The 19,540-nt window shown below is 30.1% G+C and overlaps 1 protein-coding gene across 1 annotated transcript in view; it reads right to left on the reverse strand.

Annotated features, from left to right (window-relative positions):
• The window catches only part of LOC107441917 (paramyosin), a 91,566-nt gene that overhangs the window by 42,851 nt on the left and 29,175 nt on the right, over window positions 1-19,540 (reverse strand). The window contains exons 5-7 of the mRNA XM_087149334.1: window positions 15,021-15,099; window positions 8,240-8,485; window positions 2,100-2,296 (exon numbers count right to left, since the gene is read on the reverse strand). Of these exons, the coding sequence (XP_087005460.1) occupies window positions 2,100-2,296; window positions 8,240-8,485; window positions 15,021-15,099 (522 nt within the window). The remainder of the gene's footprint in view (window positions 1-2,099; window positions 2,297-8,239; window positions 8,486-15,020; window positions 15,100-19,540) is intronic.

Raw genomic sequence — 19,540 nt, forward strand, 5'->3', positions numbered from 1 at the left:
AATTTTTAGTGATTTTACTTTTTCAAAATGTTCCAAGCGGCTCAATTTTTTTTTGTTTGTGTTAAAACTTTACAAACAGATACCTTAACTATATACCATTAAAAGTTAGCATGTTTGGTTGTGTAAAAACTTAGTGAAAAAAATATTTTGACATTAAATATTTATTTTTTAATAAAATTTTTGAAAATTTTCAGTGTAATTCCTTCAAATTTAATTTTTTTGGCTAATGCAAAATATTTAGTTAATGAATGATGCTAACTTTTATTTATAGGTATGAAACAAGTATCTTACCAAAAAATTGCATATTTATAATCATACTATTTGCGCATGGGATGTTTTGAACTTTAAAATTTTTTCGTTATTTTAAAATTTTAAAAGTTCAATATTTTTGAAACTACTGAAGTAATCTGCATAAAATTTTTTACACAGATTTCTAAATGTGATATAAGTAAATGTTGTAAATTTCATAAATGTAGGATTTAAACTTAAAAAATTTGTTTTCAAGGTCCCTTGTACCCTTAAAGAAATGGTTATTTCACATACTACGAGAGCATTTATTGCTACATGAATGGTTCATAGTAATACCAGAAACTCCCAATTATGCAATTTAGACATTATTCATTTTTAAGAACAGAAGCAAAGAAATGAAAATTAAAAATTTTCATTAATGTTTTTAATGAATTGGAAATTTTACTAAAAATGATTAAATTTATAAAGCATAATAGAAAAGCATAAAAGGCATTAGTGGATAATGAAGCAAATGCTTTAGGGGAAAAAAGAAAAAAATTAGTAATGGAAAAAAAAATATCGCCTCTTTATTATAAGTCATAAAACAAGTTCCTTGCAGACGAATTAATTAAAATAAATGTTGTGATAACACGTTTAAATTGCATTTCCTTTATTAAAATAAATGTTGTGATAACACATTTAAATTGCATTTCTTTTATTAAAATAAATGTTGTGATAACGCATTTATCACAACATTTAGTTTGTGTGGAACCAAAATAAAAATATGAAAAAAATTACTTTTTTAAAAAAAATAAAAGCTTGTAACATAGTTTTTTTTATATATTAAATTTAATTTACGTGAATTTGAGCTATTCTATAGCACTTATTTCAAAATACTAGAATTGATCATTTTTGTTTCTTTCATTTCTTCCGGGTTTTTTTTTCTTCCATTTACTTCTAATCTCCAAGAAGAAATAGGTTAGAAGTGCCAATCTTGGTATTAAGGTACAACATTCCATCCTGAATATTGAGTTCCAAAAATCACCGCTTTTCCGATGAATCATTATTAATAATCATCAAAACTAGTTTATTTTCCATATTGAAAGAGGAGACTTTTATTGGTTAGACTCATTTAAATGATTCTATCCAATAGATTTGAAATTTCAAAGCCAATTGTGCTCACCTCCAAAATTAGTTATAGATCTTTTTATTCTTTGGGATTAATATTTTATGCTCTATTTTATATCCAGCGTTGAAAAGCGGGACCATTTTTGAGTTTGTGACTATCAATGTTCAGCCTTTTGACTTTGATCCCACCCCAGAAGACAAGAGAATTCCTTAATCAAGCGTTAAGAGCAAGCTAGTCTCCGTGGAGGGCTTTTTAATGAAACTGATCCGTATTTGCGTTACAGGGAGTTACGAAATTGTACAACGAGCAGCTCGACAGCAATTTAACCAATGGGATTCATCTTTCACTGGGAATTATTTTACATTGACCATCACTGGAATTCGATCCTGTGGTCACCTCATGGGTCATGGGACGGCCATTGTAGGTTATTTAGGGCGAGGATTCGAGTACAACAGTCCCTGGCCAAATCATTAGACGCACAGTAAGATTCTATGCAAAATCTTAATTATCTATGCAGCTGTATTGTTTTTACTTGTTGTATGTTCGTGTATCAATGGTTTAACGTTTTAATGCAATGCGTTAAAAATAAATGCATATTTTATCCTGGATCACCTCATGGGTCGGGACTGCCATTGTAGGTTATTTAGGGCGAAGATTCAAATACAGCGCGTCAAGGGCGATCATTAGGAAACACCATAAATACAGAAAATTACTCTGAGAACAATAGATTGACCGTGCTTACCTGAGTTCTTCCACTTCATCAGCATGAGCCAAGCATTCTGTTTCATATTTCGTTCTGTAGGTGGCGCACTCTCCGTTTGCTTTCACCAATTGCCTTTCGATGTCAATCCTCAACTCAGACTCTTCATCCAAATGTACTTTGTAGGACTCTACATCCATCTCTAAGGTGTGGACTGTTTGTTCCAACATGGAGCGTCTCTATACAAAAACATAATTTGTACTATACTATAAAGGTATCTTAGTTACTGAGAATGACAGAAATGGTCAGTTGTTGACTTTCACCGGCGAATGTTGAGAATCACGTACTCGCTTTGGAAATATATATACTAGGTCTAGTTTAGTGCCACTGCCCGGTATGCCCTACATAAATGTTTTTTAAGGTCAAGTGCCAATTCCCATTATGCATTTAATCGGTATTCCAAACACTGATGTTTTCCTAATCTATCCTCAGTAGATATTAAAATATCGAATAAATATAATATAATATCAAGTTGGATGTAACAAATATTTCGGACATTCACCAAAACAACTATGTGATGGTTGACATTCACTGGTGGTCTTGATTTAGGTCATTCACTGTAACATATATATATATATATATCTTTTTGAAAAATATGCAAATTAGGTATGACAAAAATTTTTTTCCAGTGGGACAGAAAGAAAAACGCTATCTAATAAACGAAGGTACATTGGGAAACATCAAAACCAGTTTTAGTGCCTCTTCACAACAGTTAAATATTTACTTTATATTTAATAATATTCTGAAAATTAGTTTTTTTCAAGCTTCTTTCAACATACATTTCAGAAGTGTAGCTATAGTAATGTTTACGGTATTGTTGGAAATGGTCGAAAAGAAATACCTTAATATTATCAACATTAAAATGTTCCGATTTTAAAAAAGAAGGCATTGTTGAAAATGCTACCACTGGTCGACAGTAATTTTTTTTTACATTTTACCCGATGGTTCCTAGTGAAGGTCATTCAAAACTTCTTTGTATCTTTCGGCAATGAAACAATTTTTGATGCGTTTCCTCCCTCCATTCTCTTGTTTTGATTTATTAGATTTTGGAAGTGTTTTTGTTTCTCATTCGCGTAAGAATTCTTCAGCCCTAAACATCGATAACGATTTTAAAAATTGCTTATTAAGAGTGGTCACAACGCATCAACTTGTAGAGTGTGCAATGAAACAAACCGACCACCGTCAATAACTTTTGGCCTAATGATCGGATCTTCACGTTCTAGGACTCGATGGTTCGAGGGGGTGACTTCAAATATGGTATTGTTGTTGTTGTTGTTGTCGTTTAACAAGTGCAGAAAAGTACAAGTCAAATGGGACCGAAGGCATGGAGCACATCCCTGGCCACATCTCCTACTTTACGGAATAAGGGGTGCCATGGCAGAAGTTGAGGTCGGTGTAAATATGGTATTCAATAAACGTTGACAAAAATGCAAGGCTACGGAATCAGACACAAAAACGTACTTTTTAGACGGATTCTGATTTCTGACCCCCTAAATATAGAAGGTAGCTGAAATCTGGAAACATGTTCACAATCCATAGTTTGGACTCCTTAATGTTAATTCGATTTTTTGCGAATTTCGCTCTATTTCGAGAACTTTTTGAGAGAATTAAAAAGAATTTTCGCAGAATTATGTAATTCGTTTGTCCAACAATAATTCCATGCAAAAAAAAAACAGTGTAAATATTCACTTTTTTTTTTAAATTTTAATTAGTAACAATCAAGAAGTTTTGAATTGTCAGGTATAAAATGCTTGCATCATTTTAAAGTACGTATTTTAAAATGGCAAAATACAAAATTCAACCGAAATGGGCTGAATAGTTTCTGAGAAATCGAATTTAACCCTTTTGAAGGACGTGGTAAGTATACTTACCGCCACGTTTTACCACTTTTAATTTAGGTTTCCATTTTTCAATAACTTCAGCTTTCTTGAAGTGAGTTTGAATAAAATTGGTAACCATTTGTCACTTTCAAAAAAGCGTACAAAAGTTATAAAATACATAATTCCTTTTGAAGTGTGTAGCATTTAAGGAATTTATTTTATAAATAAAGAAAAATAAAAGTTAGTAAGTTCCTAATAGGTCATGTTTAATATATTTACCACCAAAAAAATGGCATTTTTTATAAACTAAATTAGTTCTTTTTTGTAATTGATATCAATTACTGTTCTTAAAACAATTTCAATTCCAAAAATACTTTAATTTACCTTTACTAGAAATAAAGGGCCCGTTAAAGGGTTAAAATATACAACTTTCTTAAAATTCTCTTTCTCACAAACTCTTCAAACGAATTTGATTATTTTCTGTATTTTACCTTGAATAATTTCAAACTTTAATCTGATGCAAAAAAAGAATTTACCTTACAATTTAATTTTTTTTTAATTATTACTAAATAAAATTATAAAAAAATAAGAAATATTTACGAAATTTTGTTGTTTTTTTCATATAATTTTCTTTGGACAAACGAGTCTTATAAGTGCGTTCAAAATTGTTTCAATTCGCTTAAAAAGTTCTCTAGATGTGGCGAAATACGGAAAAAATCAAATTAACATTAAGGGTTCCAAACTTTGGACCTGTCTCCTGACCAAACTATTGGGACCCTATTTCCCGAATTGGGGCTACCCCCTATATTTTGAGGGGCGGAAATCCAAATCCATCGGAAAAAGAAGTTCGTTTATTCTAAAAAAGGACGTTTTTAGTGTCTGGTTGCGTAACTTAAAATATCGTTTGCACTAATTGATTGGCATATTTGAGGTCGAACCATTAAAACTGAGTAATGGAACGTGAACATTCGATCGTTATATCTAAAGATATTCAGTGTGATCTGTTCTTTTATTTTGCGCACTGTACAGTAGAATACGTCCCAACTTTACTAATTTAAAAATCGAAAACTTTGCTTTTAAAATACTAATTTTCAAATTTATAAATTTTAACACAGCTTTGAAAAGATATTTTCGTAAAGGCCAGGAGACATTTGTTTGATTCAAATATGAATAGCTGTGAGAAAATACTTAAAATAGGCGTAATAGTATAAAACGGGAATTCTTGGTGGTTGGTGAAATTCCAACCTTAACTGGAAATTAACGTAACGTTTTTCTGCATCAAAGATCTCGCTTAATTATTTTAATAAGAAATACATACCAATAATAAAAAATTGATGTTTTTTTTAAAATTATTTGTATTTCAATATCAGTTTTTCATTTTACGTTTTGAAAATATCTTTACTGCTTTATCTCAATAATTTTTTATTTATTTCATTCCACCATTCAATTGTCTTCAGTGATCATTTTAATTTTTGAGCAGTAAAAATTGTGTATTTTTTAAGGGCATGAAGAATTTCGGAAAGGGAGGATACAGTACAAAAAAAAGAGGAAAACCTTACTTAAAAGACTTTATATTATATTTTAAATTACAATTTTGAGTTCGCTGGTGGGTTTGCTGAAAGTTTCAATATTTAGTTTTAAAATTTAGTCAATGAGGGTTTTTGGAACCCTCATTGACTAAATTGGGAAACCCTCATTGAACCTCATAAATTGAGAAACCCTCATTCAACCTAAACTGGAACCCTCATTGACTTTGGAAAGTTTCAATATTTTGTATCAATGAGGGATTTTGGAACATTCCAGTTTTTAAATCCAGGGTCACGTGAATCACCTAATAATGAGTTCAAAATAGTAAAAACTAGCAAAAAGGATATTTTTTTTGTATCATATTATATATTAAATAAAAAATTTCAATGAAGTAGTTATTTCAAAAGAAGTATAGAATTTTAAAAATCACTATTAAAAAATGACTTTTGTTAAATGATATTTATTTAATTTATTATACATAGGGGAGAGTCGGGTAGCCCCCCCCCCAGTGGGTACCTCCGCCCACAGTCAATTTCATATGTATAGAATATTTTTTCAAGTCAATGGGCCATCGGACATTAATTGTTATATTAAAAAAAATTACTTTCAAAGTTTCAACTATTTATGCAGCTGTTAACATGCTAAACAATAGTTTCGAAAATATGTTGAATACAGTAGTCATGAAATTAAGAAAAATTGGTTGAATGCTTCGATTAAACTTCCTTTTAATACTAAAAAAATAATTTTTTCTATGCATACAGCATTAAAGTATGTAGTCTTAAGTTTAATTTGCACAAAGAAAGAAGTTTATATGTGAAAAATTGTTCGAGTAATTACAAATTTACAAAAAAATTGGATTTCGGGAAGCCCCGCTCACATGAATGTCGGGTATCACCGCCCAATTTTATTTCGTCGATAAATGTACGGTTGCAAAGATTATTATTTTATTGCTTCAAATTTGAATGTTCTATGCATTTTTAACAACAAATATTGTTGTTATTAAATGATAGAATTCACTAAAAGTATATAAATATGTAATAAATAAAATAATTTTGTGATAAAAATGATAAATGAGGTTTATCTATTGTCAATACATTGGTCACTTTTATTTACACCTGAAAAAACAGTCAAAAAACAAAATTTTTGTAACTGGGCGGGACTACCCGACACATTTTGAAAAGAGCTGAAAAGCATGTTTTTTTTAATTTCTATTTTTTTAAGTTAAACTATTCTTTTTTTGGTTTATTCCTTTTGCATTATTTAATTAGATGTTAAAACAATAGAAACATACAAAATATTGATTATAACTCAATATTATACAGAAATATAAGCAATACTCCTTAAGTGGGCGGGGCTACCCGACTCTCCCCTATATATTAAATAAACATCCATTTATAAGAAATTAATAATAATGAGATAATAATAAGATTAATAATAAATTTAACAAAAAAGTGTCAATAAAATTGTTCGATAGTTGCAAATATCAATCAAAATATATAAATAAAAAGGAAGAGGGTAAAACAGAAGAATTTTTACAGCGTACTACATAGAAACAAGAGAATAGTTTTTATCAAGTTTCAAAATTAGTTACATAGTTCATCAGCAGAGGGCGTAGCAAACTAAACAATCGTAAACACTATTTTAAAGCAACCAGCATTTGCAACAACAACGCGATGCAGTCCAAGGGCAAAATTAACGTACGTCCGTTTTATTATTTTCAGTTAAAACGATCTGATATGCAATGGAAAATATTATTTTACGGATATAGATCAGGGAATATTGCTGAAATGTTAATCTTAAGTTCTATTGCAAGCCTATCAACAAATCAGTGATGTGTTGTTTTGCTATAAATATTTGAATTTTAATCATTTTTAGTTCAATTTTTAACACCAGCCGAGCCGAGCCATGATGGCTCAGGGAATAGAGCCTTCCAATCAGGTGAACCGAGTTCGAATCCCAGCAATGGATGGTCGATTAGAATTCCGCATCTGGCTTGTACCGACCAAAGAGCTGACGTAAAATATCTTCAGTGGTTGACGGATCATGGGTTAGAGTCCCCTTGTCGTCAGGCTAAGCTTGAGAGGTTTTCCTCTCCATGTAAAGCAAATGAGGGTTAGTTCCACCTAAAGCCCCCCACGAAGGCAAATGTTTTCCAATACTTGGTCCAGGAGTTTCCTTGTCTTCTGTATTGGGTGCAAAATAACAAGGCTACGTTGTTGAACATTAAAAATTGGGATGGTTGTTCAACGATGGCTATAAAATAAAATAAAAAAAAATACGTCCGTTTTAATACTTTCAGTTGAAATGGTCTTATATGCAATCGAAAATATTATTTTATCATTTTTACAGTCAACAGTGCCATCTTTTGACGAAATTTGTAACTGATTTTGAAATTTGGGTGAGAAAATGGGTAGCACATTCTTCTGGTCTGGTTTCCTAAGCAGCACAGCTAACTGTATTTTCCTCCAATTTTTTTAAAATTATATTTTTGAAATCATTGGAGACATTCAGTTATTTTGGTTATTAGACTATTTACATTCAGTTATTAGACTATTTTGGAGACATTCAGTTATTTTGGTTATTAGACTATTTGCATTTAGTTATTAGACTATTTTGGAGCCATTTAGTTATTTTGGTTATTAGACTATTTACATTTAGTTATTATGGACTGTTTTGGAGACATTTAGCTATTTTGGTCATTAGACTACTTACATTTAGTTATTATAGACTATTTTGGAGACATTTAGAAGAAGCAAACATCACAAAGTGAATTACCCTTTCTTCGTCTTCGTGTTTCCTTCGCAGATCTTCCAGTTGAGATGCCAATTGAGACTTGATGTGATTCACATTGTCGAGTGACATTTTATATTCTTGCACTTCCTTCATCAAATCTGAGTTCTCTGAGCTCAGTCTCGACCTCTGAGCTGTGATTTCTGTAACGGATCGGCTCAACTCCTCGATACGGATGTTCATCTCGTGGATGGTCACCTCATACTTCTCAACTGTCTTCTGAGCTATAAGCTGAAACAATAAAGAACATTAATGGGCAAATTTTCCGAAAAGTATAGAAATGTTTTCATTGGATACTTCCAAGCGAGGACAAGGGAGGACAGCCATTTAGGATCGAATTACGCACGTCGCTTGCATTAAATCTCATCGTCTGAAAATTGATTCAGCGTGATTATAAACCCGTTCTCCTCTGGCAATAATATATATATATATATATATATATATATATATATATATATATATATATATATATATATATATATATATATATATATATATATATATATATATATATATATATATATATATATACATATATACAGGGTGTCTCAGTTAAGCGTTTCAGAACTTCTAAGAGGGGTAGGGGGCACCCTGACGACTCGAAATCATATAGCAATGTGGGGTCGGAAATGCTTTCCTGAAGCGGTGACGTACACAGAAGCACCATAAAGAAAAGAAACCGTAAGTGAAAAATCGCTATAATAATACATTAAAAAAATTATAATTTGGTGAATATATATGAGTTAATATAATTATAATTATAATTAATAATTTGGCCACCAGGGACTGTATAGTTGAATTATACTAACTCATTTAATAATAGATTTTTTTTCTTTATCTTTACTTACTCGCATACATAGTCGAAATATGCTAACGTTAATAATATATATAAATAATAAAACCTTTAATAATATATTTTTTCCCTTATCTTTACATATTTGTAGACTGGGTCTAATTGTGCTAGCGTATTTAATAATAAATGTTCCGTTTATCTTTAAACACTTGTACAGTCCGCAAAAAAAAAAAAAAAAAAAAAAAAAAAAAAAAAAAAAAAACGAATAATTCTGAATAATTTTTGTTCTAATGATCGGATTTTCACGAACTAAGTGTCAATCTTAATGGTTCCAGGGGGTGAATTCAAATATGCTAATTAATCAGCTCTAACTATTAATAAAGTTATGAAATCAGACGCAAAAACGTACTTTCTCTGAATAACCTTTTTTTTATACATATTTGGAATCCTGACCCTTAAAATAGGGGGGAGGGGGGGTAGACGAAATTTCGAAAAAATTGGGTCTCAAATTGGGCCGCAATAACGATTTATATATGTAGCGAAAGTTTAAAAAAATGCCAAATTACCTCGCCATAGAAAGTGGAAAAATTTAAAACAACCACGAAGAAACTGAATGAATGACGAGACGTCATAACATCGTGTCTCTCTGTTGCTATAGGCAACCAAGAAGATAATTTTTGGATTTGATTTCTGGGCATAGAAAATAGTATTCGTTTTAATACTTTGAAAATAAAATGTGAATTTTAAATGAAGAAATGAAAATGAAGTTATTTTTGATTTTCCAATATTTCAAAATTTGACCGTTGAACTTCTTAACTGGCATTTTTTATTTTTTTAAAGATATTATTTGTATGAAAATGCTGTTCTAAAACCAAATTTACTTAAGTTATTATAAATTTATGAAGAGTTGTAGGACAAATTGCTTTTACAACTCAGTTTAAGTCTTTCAGGTAAGGAATAGAAAAAAGAGATACTGCGAAAAATTTGGGGCACTGCGCGATCAGAAGGTTTCATAAAATTCACGGTATTTCTTTTCTATAAAATTGAAATATATATATATATATATATATATATATATATATATATATATATATATATATATATATATATATATATATATATATATATATATTATATAATATATATAATTCTCTTACGTGGCTCCCAAATTTTGGCTGTATTTCTTTTCCGTCGCTGGCAACGTTTGCTTTGTTTTGTTTACGTTATTATTTCTCTTACACGGCGACAAAAAAAACCTCATTACAACTCGCCGAATGGCAACGCTAGAAAATCGACCCATGATTGCCGCTAAAAATGTCACATGACAAATCTAGGTGAGGTGGCTCAACATATAGTGCTTTTAAAAACGGAAACTGGAGTAACCAGAGAGCATCAGCTGCGGCAATCTCATACTATTAAGCTAGGCAGAAATGAGTAGTCTTTGTCGATAGATCTTTATTTTAGTATTTTATCGAAAGCGCTTTTTTTCACGAATTTATATATTACGAATTTATTTGACGATTTTTGATTTATATCACGAATTATACTACAGCACATTTCTAATAAGTTTAACGAATTGCATGTCATTTATTTGAATTCATATTTATTTTATTGACTTAGTATTTACTAAAAAGATGTAATTTTTTTTTAAAAAGGTTTTTTTATGGATTTGAATGATTCTTTTGAATTTTTAGAATTTTGTGCATTTGCAATGTATCTAAGTTAGTAGCGAGCGAGGCGAGCTTGGTTTGCGAAGCAAACCATATAAGATTGAGTAGCATTTTTCGGGGGTTGGCGAGCGTCAGCGAGAAGGGGGCGCAGCCCACTAGTATATATATAATAGTATAAGAGTAAATTTTACTTGTATTTTTATTTTATTGTTAAAGGTCATTTCACTCTAATTTCTATATTTCATTCAATATTTAATTTCAAAAACTCGTAAATTTGTTGTCACAAAATGTTGGGTTTAAAAATTTAATTTTAATTTAATGATAAATTTATAATTACTATCGATACTGATACCACAGTGTTCTTAATTTATTAAGGACTAAATTCTTGACTTTTTAAATGAAAGGTCAAATAAAAAAAAAGAGTTTCAAATCTTTGAAAAAATTGAAATTCGTCATAAGTTGGAATCAATTTTACTTAAGAGTTTATCGTTGTATTTTTCAGTTGTAGATTATTTAGAGATTTGCCAATTTTAATTAGAATTTTACTAGTTTTAATTGTTGAATTAGAGAAAATAATAAGACCCCTCTACCATTAACTGTTTCCAGCATTTATGCAAACATATCCTTTTATTGATATTTTTTTATTTTCTGAAATTAATAGAAAGATGGTGTATATTGAATTATAGATGAAAAAATAGCCCAGCAACAGTATTTAAAAATTAATGCTGTTGGTGGGAACTATTCAACCCACCGCTTTATATAAGGTAAAAATGTTTAATAAAAGAAATTATCTGAAATTTAATGCATATGTGGTAGTTTACTCTTTTAAGTTTTACTGAGTTAAATTAATAATTTAACTTTTTGATGAATAAGTCAGTAACATTTTTTGGTTAAATAATCTGTGACTTAATTAATAGAAAACTGTAAGTAGAATAAAAATGTTTGAATTCCTTCCTATAGGATTTAAGTGGATATCTTTTAAGCATTTCGAACATTGCAAATATTGTAAAGCATAACTTAGTTGAATACCATAAAACTTCTCTTTTTTAAATGTAAAAATTATATAAAACAAATAAATATTTTGTAAATTTATATTTTGATTATTTAATATAAATAATTTATATAGTGTAGTGTAGCAAACTTTTATGTATTCTTTCCTGTCAGTTCCTTTATTTTTGTTTCTTTGAAACAGTCTCTTTTTACAAAAACTAATCAATTTTATCATCTCATTTTAAATTGGGGGGGGGGGAGTATTTAGAGGATAAACTAATTCAGAAATTGTGCTAAATTATTTTTTTATGATTCACCGAAGTATTGTTAGAGATTCGCTCTTTGAAAAAATGAATTCAAATTTTTAAAAATGTTAATTTCTTGCACTATGTTGATGTATGTTAATCGTAAAAAATATAAAAAATGCAAATATTTAGACTCAAACAAAAACATATTACAGCGGATCATAGAGTTTAAATATCAAGGTTAGAGAATTCAAAAAAAAAAAAGATAAAAGATAAAAATTCATACTGATTTAGTTTTTGGCTTCGTTTTTGCTTCATCAAGGGAAAACTAATGGCCATTCACACTTGTGAAAATTGTATAAATAACCATTCAAAAAATACACATGCCTTATAACATTTGTAAAATAACAAGTATTTTTCCGAATTAGAATTTTTAAAGAAGTTAGCTGCCTTCTAATATAAGAGTTCACTCTTGAAGCTACTGATCATGCATGAAATATCCTACCCTACACCTGAGCTCAAGAATTTGCACTTCATATGATTTGCGAATGATACTAAGTAAACTATGGTTTCTAGTAAAACGAATGGATATTATTTACATACTCATTTCTTTAGTTTATTTAAAAAATAATTTAAAAAAGTAAAAGAAAGGAAAATTTAGGTTTATAATACCCCAAATTAAACAAGAGTAGCACTTGTTACAGTTTTTAACTCTGACATTCTTTTTATGAGATAACTTCTTTTGCGACGATTTTGTCCGTTTTTATGATTAATTAAAGACGGCTTACGCATTCTTGTAATTTTTGAATTTTATATTTGAAATTTTAAAGCCGAATGACATGCTGAAATGACCCCTAGTTCAAAGAGTCAAAGTTAAATAGTTGCATGGCCGATTATTTCGAAAAGAATTAACTACTTCGGTGCAATGAAACAATTATCAATGAATATGCTTGTTTCCTTATTACGAAATATTAGATTCAAATTTGTATTCATTATTTCTTCAAAACGTGTATTAAAACTATTATTACAGGTTATTTAAGTACATCCTAATGTTAGAAAAAGAACAATTTTTGAAATGAGGATTCTAAAAATAGCACGTTTTTCGGATCTTTTTACAATTTTTTATTTTAGTAGTTGTTTAACAAATCAAGGCATATCGAACATTTTCCTGATATAGTAATATTTTTCTGAACTGTGCAAAAGTTGCGAAATAATATGAACAACTTTTCAAGCAGATATTTTCAACTTTTTAAAAGAAAGGGGTAACTTTCTTTAAGTTAGCGCACACGAATAACTTTGAATGTTGAAATAAAATTGTATGTCCATAGTTTTTTGTTCATTTAAAAAAAACAATTAGTTGTAGTTTTTTGCTGTGTACACATACGCATTTACTTTTCATTACTCGAATAAATAAGAAACAATAAAAAAAAGTAATAATTTATCTTCATTTTTCGTAAACAATAGTATTCTTAGTAAATAGTCAGCTGTTCTGCATCGAATGATATTGTGTGTGATCAGTAGAATATTTTTAATTTCTTAACAAGACTTAATTCTCAGATAGCTGGCAATAAATCTAAATTTTCTTTCAATAAGAACTTAGCAATAATTTAAAAAGTAATTTTATTTTAAAGGAAAACATAAATTAAAGTACTAAAACGATTGATTAGTATATTATTGGAAAATAATATATATGGTAGAATAAAAAATAAGTTTTTGCGTTAAAATTTAATTAAAAAGTTAGATAAATAATTCTGCGAAACAAGCGCAGACAGATAATTTACAAATTTATTTCAAGATAAAATGCTGAATACGTATTTTTATTAATATTTATAAAATATATATTCAAGAAATTGATAAATATATTATTCCAAATCTATGCATACGTATGTATATTATTGAAATTGTATCAGTTATTGAAAAACAAAATCAAAAAATAAAAAATAATCACATTAAATAAGCACAATCTGGTGTATAATCATATTCTATCAGAAGCACACTTTTATAAAACCAGATATTCGTTGAATAAAGTATTTTTTATACAAATTTCTCTACTAAATTGCAAATAAATTAATAAACGACTAAAAAAGAAACATCTTATTTTATAGTTTGAAAGAAATAAAAATAAAAAGAAATGCAAATGATTATTAGCGAAAAAAATATGAATGAAATTTTACACGAAGTCAAGTTCCTCGCAAGTTTATCACATTTTAATATTAATCGTCCCATTTAATTATTTCCTTACTGTCGTCAAATTATTTTTTTAAAAATAATTAATTTTAATTTTTCTCAGCTTCTAATAAATAAAAACAGTTGAAACTTTAGATTTTTCAATTGAAAAATATGTAGATTAATATGGTATAAAAAAATTCATACCTTATAATTCAAAATTTTTTCATCCTCAATACAATTAAATAATAAAAAATAATTAGTAATTATTAAAAATTATTTTTTTCATGAAATTATCTTTGGATAAATGAGTTTTATGACTGGGTGCAATTTTCTTTGAATTGCTTCATTAGTTTTAAAAATATGACTAAAAACGTAAAAAGTGAAATTAACATTAAAGGGTACGAACTTTGAATCGCTCTCCTGACCAAACTATGGGGACCCTATTTCCCAGATTGCGGCTACCCCCTATATTTTGAAGAATCCAAGTATGCAAAAAAAATATATGTTTATTCAGAGAAAGTAGATTTTTGTGTCTGATTTCGTAACTTAATAGTTAGCATTAATTAACTAGCATATTTGAGGTCACCCCCAAGAACCCTTGGCATTTAGGTCGTCAAAATCCGATCATTAAAACGAAAGTTATTCAGGGTGATTAGTTTTTTTTTTTTTGCGGCCTGTGCATATAGTTTTATTGTACTAACCCATTTGATAATAGATTTTCCTCCCATCTGCACATACTTGCTCACAAAGTCGAATTATGCTAGCGCATTTAATGCTATATTTTTCCTTATCTTTACACACTTGCCGTCATTTACAAAGAAAATGAGTGAGAGACGGGTTTTTGTTTAAAAAAAAGCTATTTTACGGGTGTTATTGATTTGATACATCTTGAGAAATACCTTGTCTTTGTGGGCGTTCTCCACTTGTGCCAATAAATCATATACTTCTGCTTGAAATTTTTGTTTCTCTTTTTCGACCCTACAAAATACACGAGAATTTTTAATGCGATGAACAAAATAAACATTACTAAGAACAAATAATTTCTACAAATACTCATGCACACATAACATAAAGTACAGGAAAAAAACACGCATTATATAAGGCAGATAATTATAGCTACAATAATCAGATTTTCGTTCACTATTTTGTCTATTCCAATGAGTCGGAATACTTCGAATGTTCAAATCACGATCTCTTTTCTTGAACAGATTTAAAATCCTGACTCAAAGTTGTGGAGAACCTCAAAGGAGGGGGTGGTTAAATAACAATTTGTAAAGTGTGGTCGTAATCGTTAGTTAGCAAAGGATCTCCAAATTTAGTTTTTTATTTTGTCTACATCACCACATTTCTAAAACTTTTTAAACGGTGATTTTTTTACAGTGTTTAGCTTTTAATGAAATTATATTGAGATAATCCAATCCAGATGATTATTTTGAAGAATTATTACTAGTTGCTATGCATAAACTATTTTAAACATTTTGCATTCTCTTGAATTATGAGAATCTTAAACCAATCGTAAATGACAATATTTCAAAATTTAGAGCAATCAATCGAATAGTCTTTGAGAAATACAGCTTCGAAAAGTCGTATCTTTAAATTTTCGCTTCTTCAGAACCATTTGTTTAAATTTTGGAATTTTAGCCATTTTATATGACGTTCATTTAGATACCGAATCATTCACAACTTATTGCATCATTATTAAATACTACTGACAAAAAAATTGTGTTAAAAAAGTACTTTGTGAATAGATGGAAAGATTTGTTAAGCATCGATTCTCAAAATACCTTTCTAGAAATATATACCTTTCTAGAAATATATACCTTGCTAGAAATATATACCTTTCTAGAAATACATTCCTTCTAGAAATATATACCTTTCTAGAAATATATACATTTCTAGAAATATATACCTTTCTAGAAATATATACCTTTCTGGAAATACATTCCTTCTAGAAATATATACCTTGCTAGAAATATATACCTTTCTAGAAATATATACCTTTCTAGAAATATATACCTTTCTGGAAATACAGCAAAGTGCACAAAAATTAACTTTAAGAAACTCAAGATTTAACTGACTAAATTATGACAATCGTGTTTCTCAGATTTTAGTTTGTTTTATAACAGTCGTTAAACAGCCGACGCAGATTTTGGATTTACGACCAATCGTGTTCAACTCCGTAACCTTGTCATTTTGAACCCAATCCAGAAGACAAAGGAACTCCTAGATCAAGTAGTGTGAGAAATTTGCCTTCGTGGAGGACTTCCTGCTGGAACTAATCCTCATTTGCGTTACATAGGGAAGAAGACCACGAGAACCTCCCCCGACTAGCCAGACTACCACTCTAACCCGTCTACCACTGAGGATATTTTACATCAGCACTGTGGTCGGTGCTAGCTGGATGCGGACCAGCCATCGCTGGTATATTAACCCGGTTCATCTCATTGGAAGGCGAACGCTCTATCCCCTGACCCATCACCCCCTCACCCCCGTAGTTTGAGGTTTAAAGAAACTGAAGGCGACGAAAAAAAAGGACGCTTTTTCAGAGATAGTATTTTTTTTTTGTTTCAACGGCTGCTTTGTATCTTAAAACATAAATAATTGCTTTGAATAAATCGGACAACTTAAGAAAAGTCTTCGAACCATTAAGTTTGTATGGAAATCCGATCGAAAGTTAATACAAAACGAGTCTTACAGCATATTTCTCTAACATACTCAATCCACTATTTAGTGTTTTTTCTATGTGGTAAAATGTTTGTTCCAGTAATAATTGCCGAGAATTTCATGAGTATAAACTAAAAATCATTAATCCATTAATAAACCACCTTAAACTAAAACCATTAACATCGATGATTCACGATGCCTCGCATTAAATTATCACGAATTGTAATATATTGTAAATACTAGATTAGATATTTTTCTTCTTCCGTTAACTCATAACATGTTAACAAGAAAAGAAAAAATTCTTCATTTCTATCAAATAAATAAATAATTGTACTTAAAAACAATTATTAAAGGATTTTTGTAATAATGGATGAAAGGAGTTTCATAAGTAATTCACGCAAATACTACTATTTTTTTTTCATAAAATTTGATTTATTTTTGAGAGAATACGTCAATTTCGAATACCGTCGAGCTAACGAACTAGGTTTTTATCTGACAATTTAAATCAAACGAGACAAGTTTTTTACGCTATACCCCATGCACGGCAAACCATTCATGGCTAATTCTCTTTTAACTGCATTAGTATTTTAAAATTTTAATGAATAGATGAAAATAGGCTAAATTAAACCACAAAAAAAAATGACATTTTAAATTTTGAAAGTTCTTTTAATTTTCTAATTATCATATTGCAAACAAACAATAACTTTCTGTCTTCTATAATTCCAACATAATGATATTTTGAAGGAAAAAAATTCACTTGAAACTTTATAATTTAATTTTGATTCATATGAAATCATTGTGTTTCAACTTTAAAATTTAAAATCCGTTTCATTTCGATGAGAAAAAAAAATTCTTTACTGCGCTACCTAATGAAACTTGAGAAGTTAATTAGGTGTTCCAAAATGGGAGCGACGATTCCAAACATAAACCACAAAGCGTTTGAAATTTTTGCAGTTCTACGAGGGTTGCTATTTATATTTCTGGCCTAATAATGAAGAAACAAATATGTAGGATCGAAATTGGTTTTTTTGTTTTTCAAAATATTCTCCATTATGATCAATACACTTTTGCATGCGTTTGAACCAATTTTCAAAGCACTTTTTCCAGTCCGATTGAGGTAACTCCAAAACATGCGTTTTGAATGCATCAAGCGCTTCTTCGGGGGTCGAAAATCGTTGTCCACGTAATTTATTTTTGATGTGTGGGAATAAGAAGAAGTCATTGGGTGCCAAATCAGGGCTGTACGGTGGATGACCCATCAGTTCGATCTTTCGCTCCGTCAGAAATGCCTTTGTTTGAGTCGATGTGTGAGAGCTCGCATTGTCATGATGAAGAATGATTCGCCTGTTCTTCTGCTTTTTTCGAATTTCTCCGATGACTTCTGGCAAACAAATGGTCGTGTACCATTCAGAATTGACCGTCCTGCGTTGCTCTAACGCCACTGTTGCCACATGACCGTTAATGCCGAAGAAACAGGCAATCATTTGTTTCGATGTGCTTCTTCCTCGAACAACTTTTGTTGGTTTTGACTCGACTTGGAAGACCCATACACTTGATTGCTGTTTTGTTTCCGGCTCATATGCATAGATCCATGATTCGTCACCTTTGTAGATGTTATACACAGCCTTTGATGTACCTTGAACGTATTTTTCCAACCTTTCCTTGCACCACCAATCGACACGAGCCTTTTTTTGAGCGTTTGTCATATTATGCGGGATCCAACGCGAACAAATTTTTTTTGCGCTCAAATGTTCATGCACTATTTTATTGATGCTAGTCATACTAATGTCCAAAGACGCCTCTATCTCACGGTATGTCACATGACGATCTTGCTTTATCAGTTCACGCACAGCATCGATCTTTTCTGGCACAACAACGGATTTTGGATGACCTGCACGGGATTCGTCCTGGTTCGAACATCGACCACGATTAAATTCGTTATATCAATTTTTTACAGTGCTGTAGGATGGCGCTTTATCGCTGAATAAAGAATTAAGTTCATCGAAGCACTCTTGTCTTGACAATCCACGTCGAAAGTTATGAAAAATAATGGCACGAAAATGTTCACAATTCAATTCCATTTTTTGAAAGAGAAGAACTTTTCAATTTACTGTCAACAACACAAATGAAGCTATAGTGGTAAATCGTCTGCTGAATTTATGTTTAAAAATATCAAGCTTTCGATTAAAATCGCCTGCGGTCGCCTAGCAACACTTACTGTTGCCAAGGCCAGAAATATAAATAGCAACCCTCGTAACAGTTTTTCTCCCACTTGATTTGTTAATAATGATACACTGGTTTTTCTTATAAGTGAGTGCGCATTGCATTCTCTAAAAAGAAAATTATAAGCATTAAGTAAAGTACGGAATACTTTCACGCATTTATTGGAAAATATTTTCAAGCCGGATATATTGAATATTTGAAGAAAAAAACTTGATCTCACTGAAAACTCTAAACAAGTATCCATACGGGTCGGTGCCATTCAGTTTTGGGTGTTCCGTTACAGATCTATTACCACAGTTCCGATATCAGGTACTTATAATCACAGTACCTATTACCACAATAACAGCAATACCTACTATTACAATTAAATAACCATATCTAGATTCTCTAACTTTAATAATTACTTGACTATTTTCTTACAGCATTGGAATGGTATCAAACACCTTTATTCGTTATTTTCTCCCCCCCCCCCCAGATCTTCGAATGTTGGTCAAGACCAGAGATGGGCATTTGTCATTCAGAATAATGAATA

The sequence above is a fragment of the Parasteatoda tepidariorum genome, chromosome 8 (assembly GCF_982258835.1).
Source record: "Parasteatoda tepidariorum strain Cologne lab strain chromosome 8, Ptep-v5.0, whole genome shotgun sequence".
In the NCBI taxonomy this organism is placed as follows: Eukaryota; Metazoa; Arthropoda; class Arachnida; order Araneae; family Theridiidae; genus Parasteatoda; species Parasteatoda tepidariorum.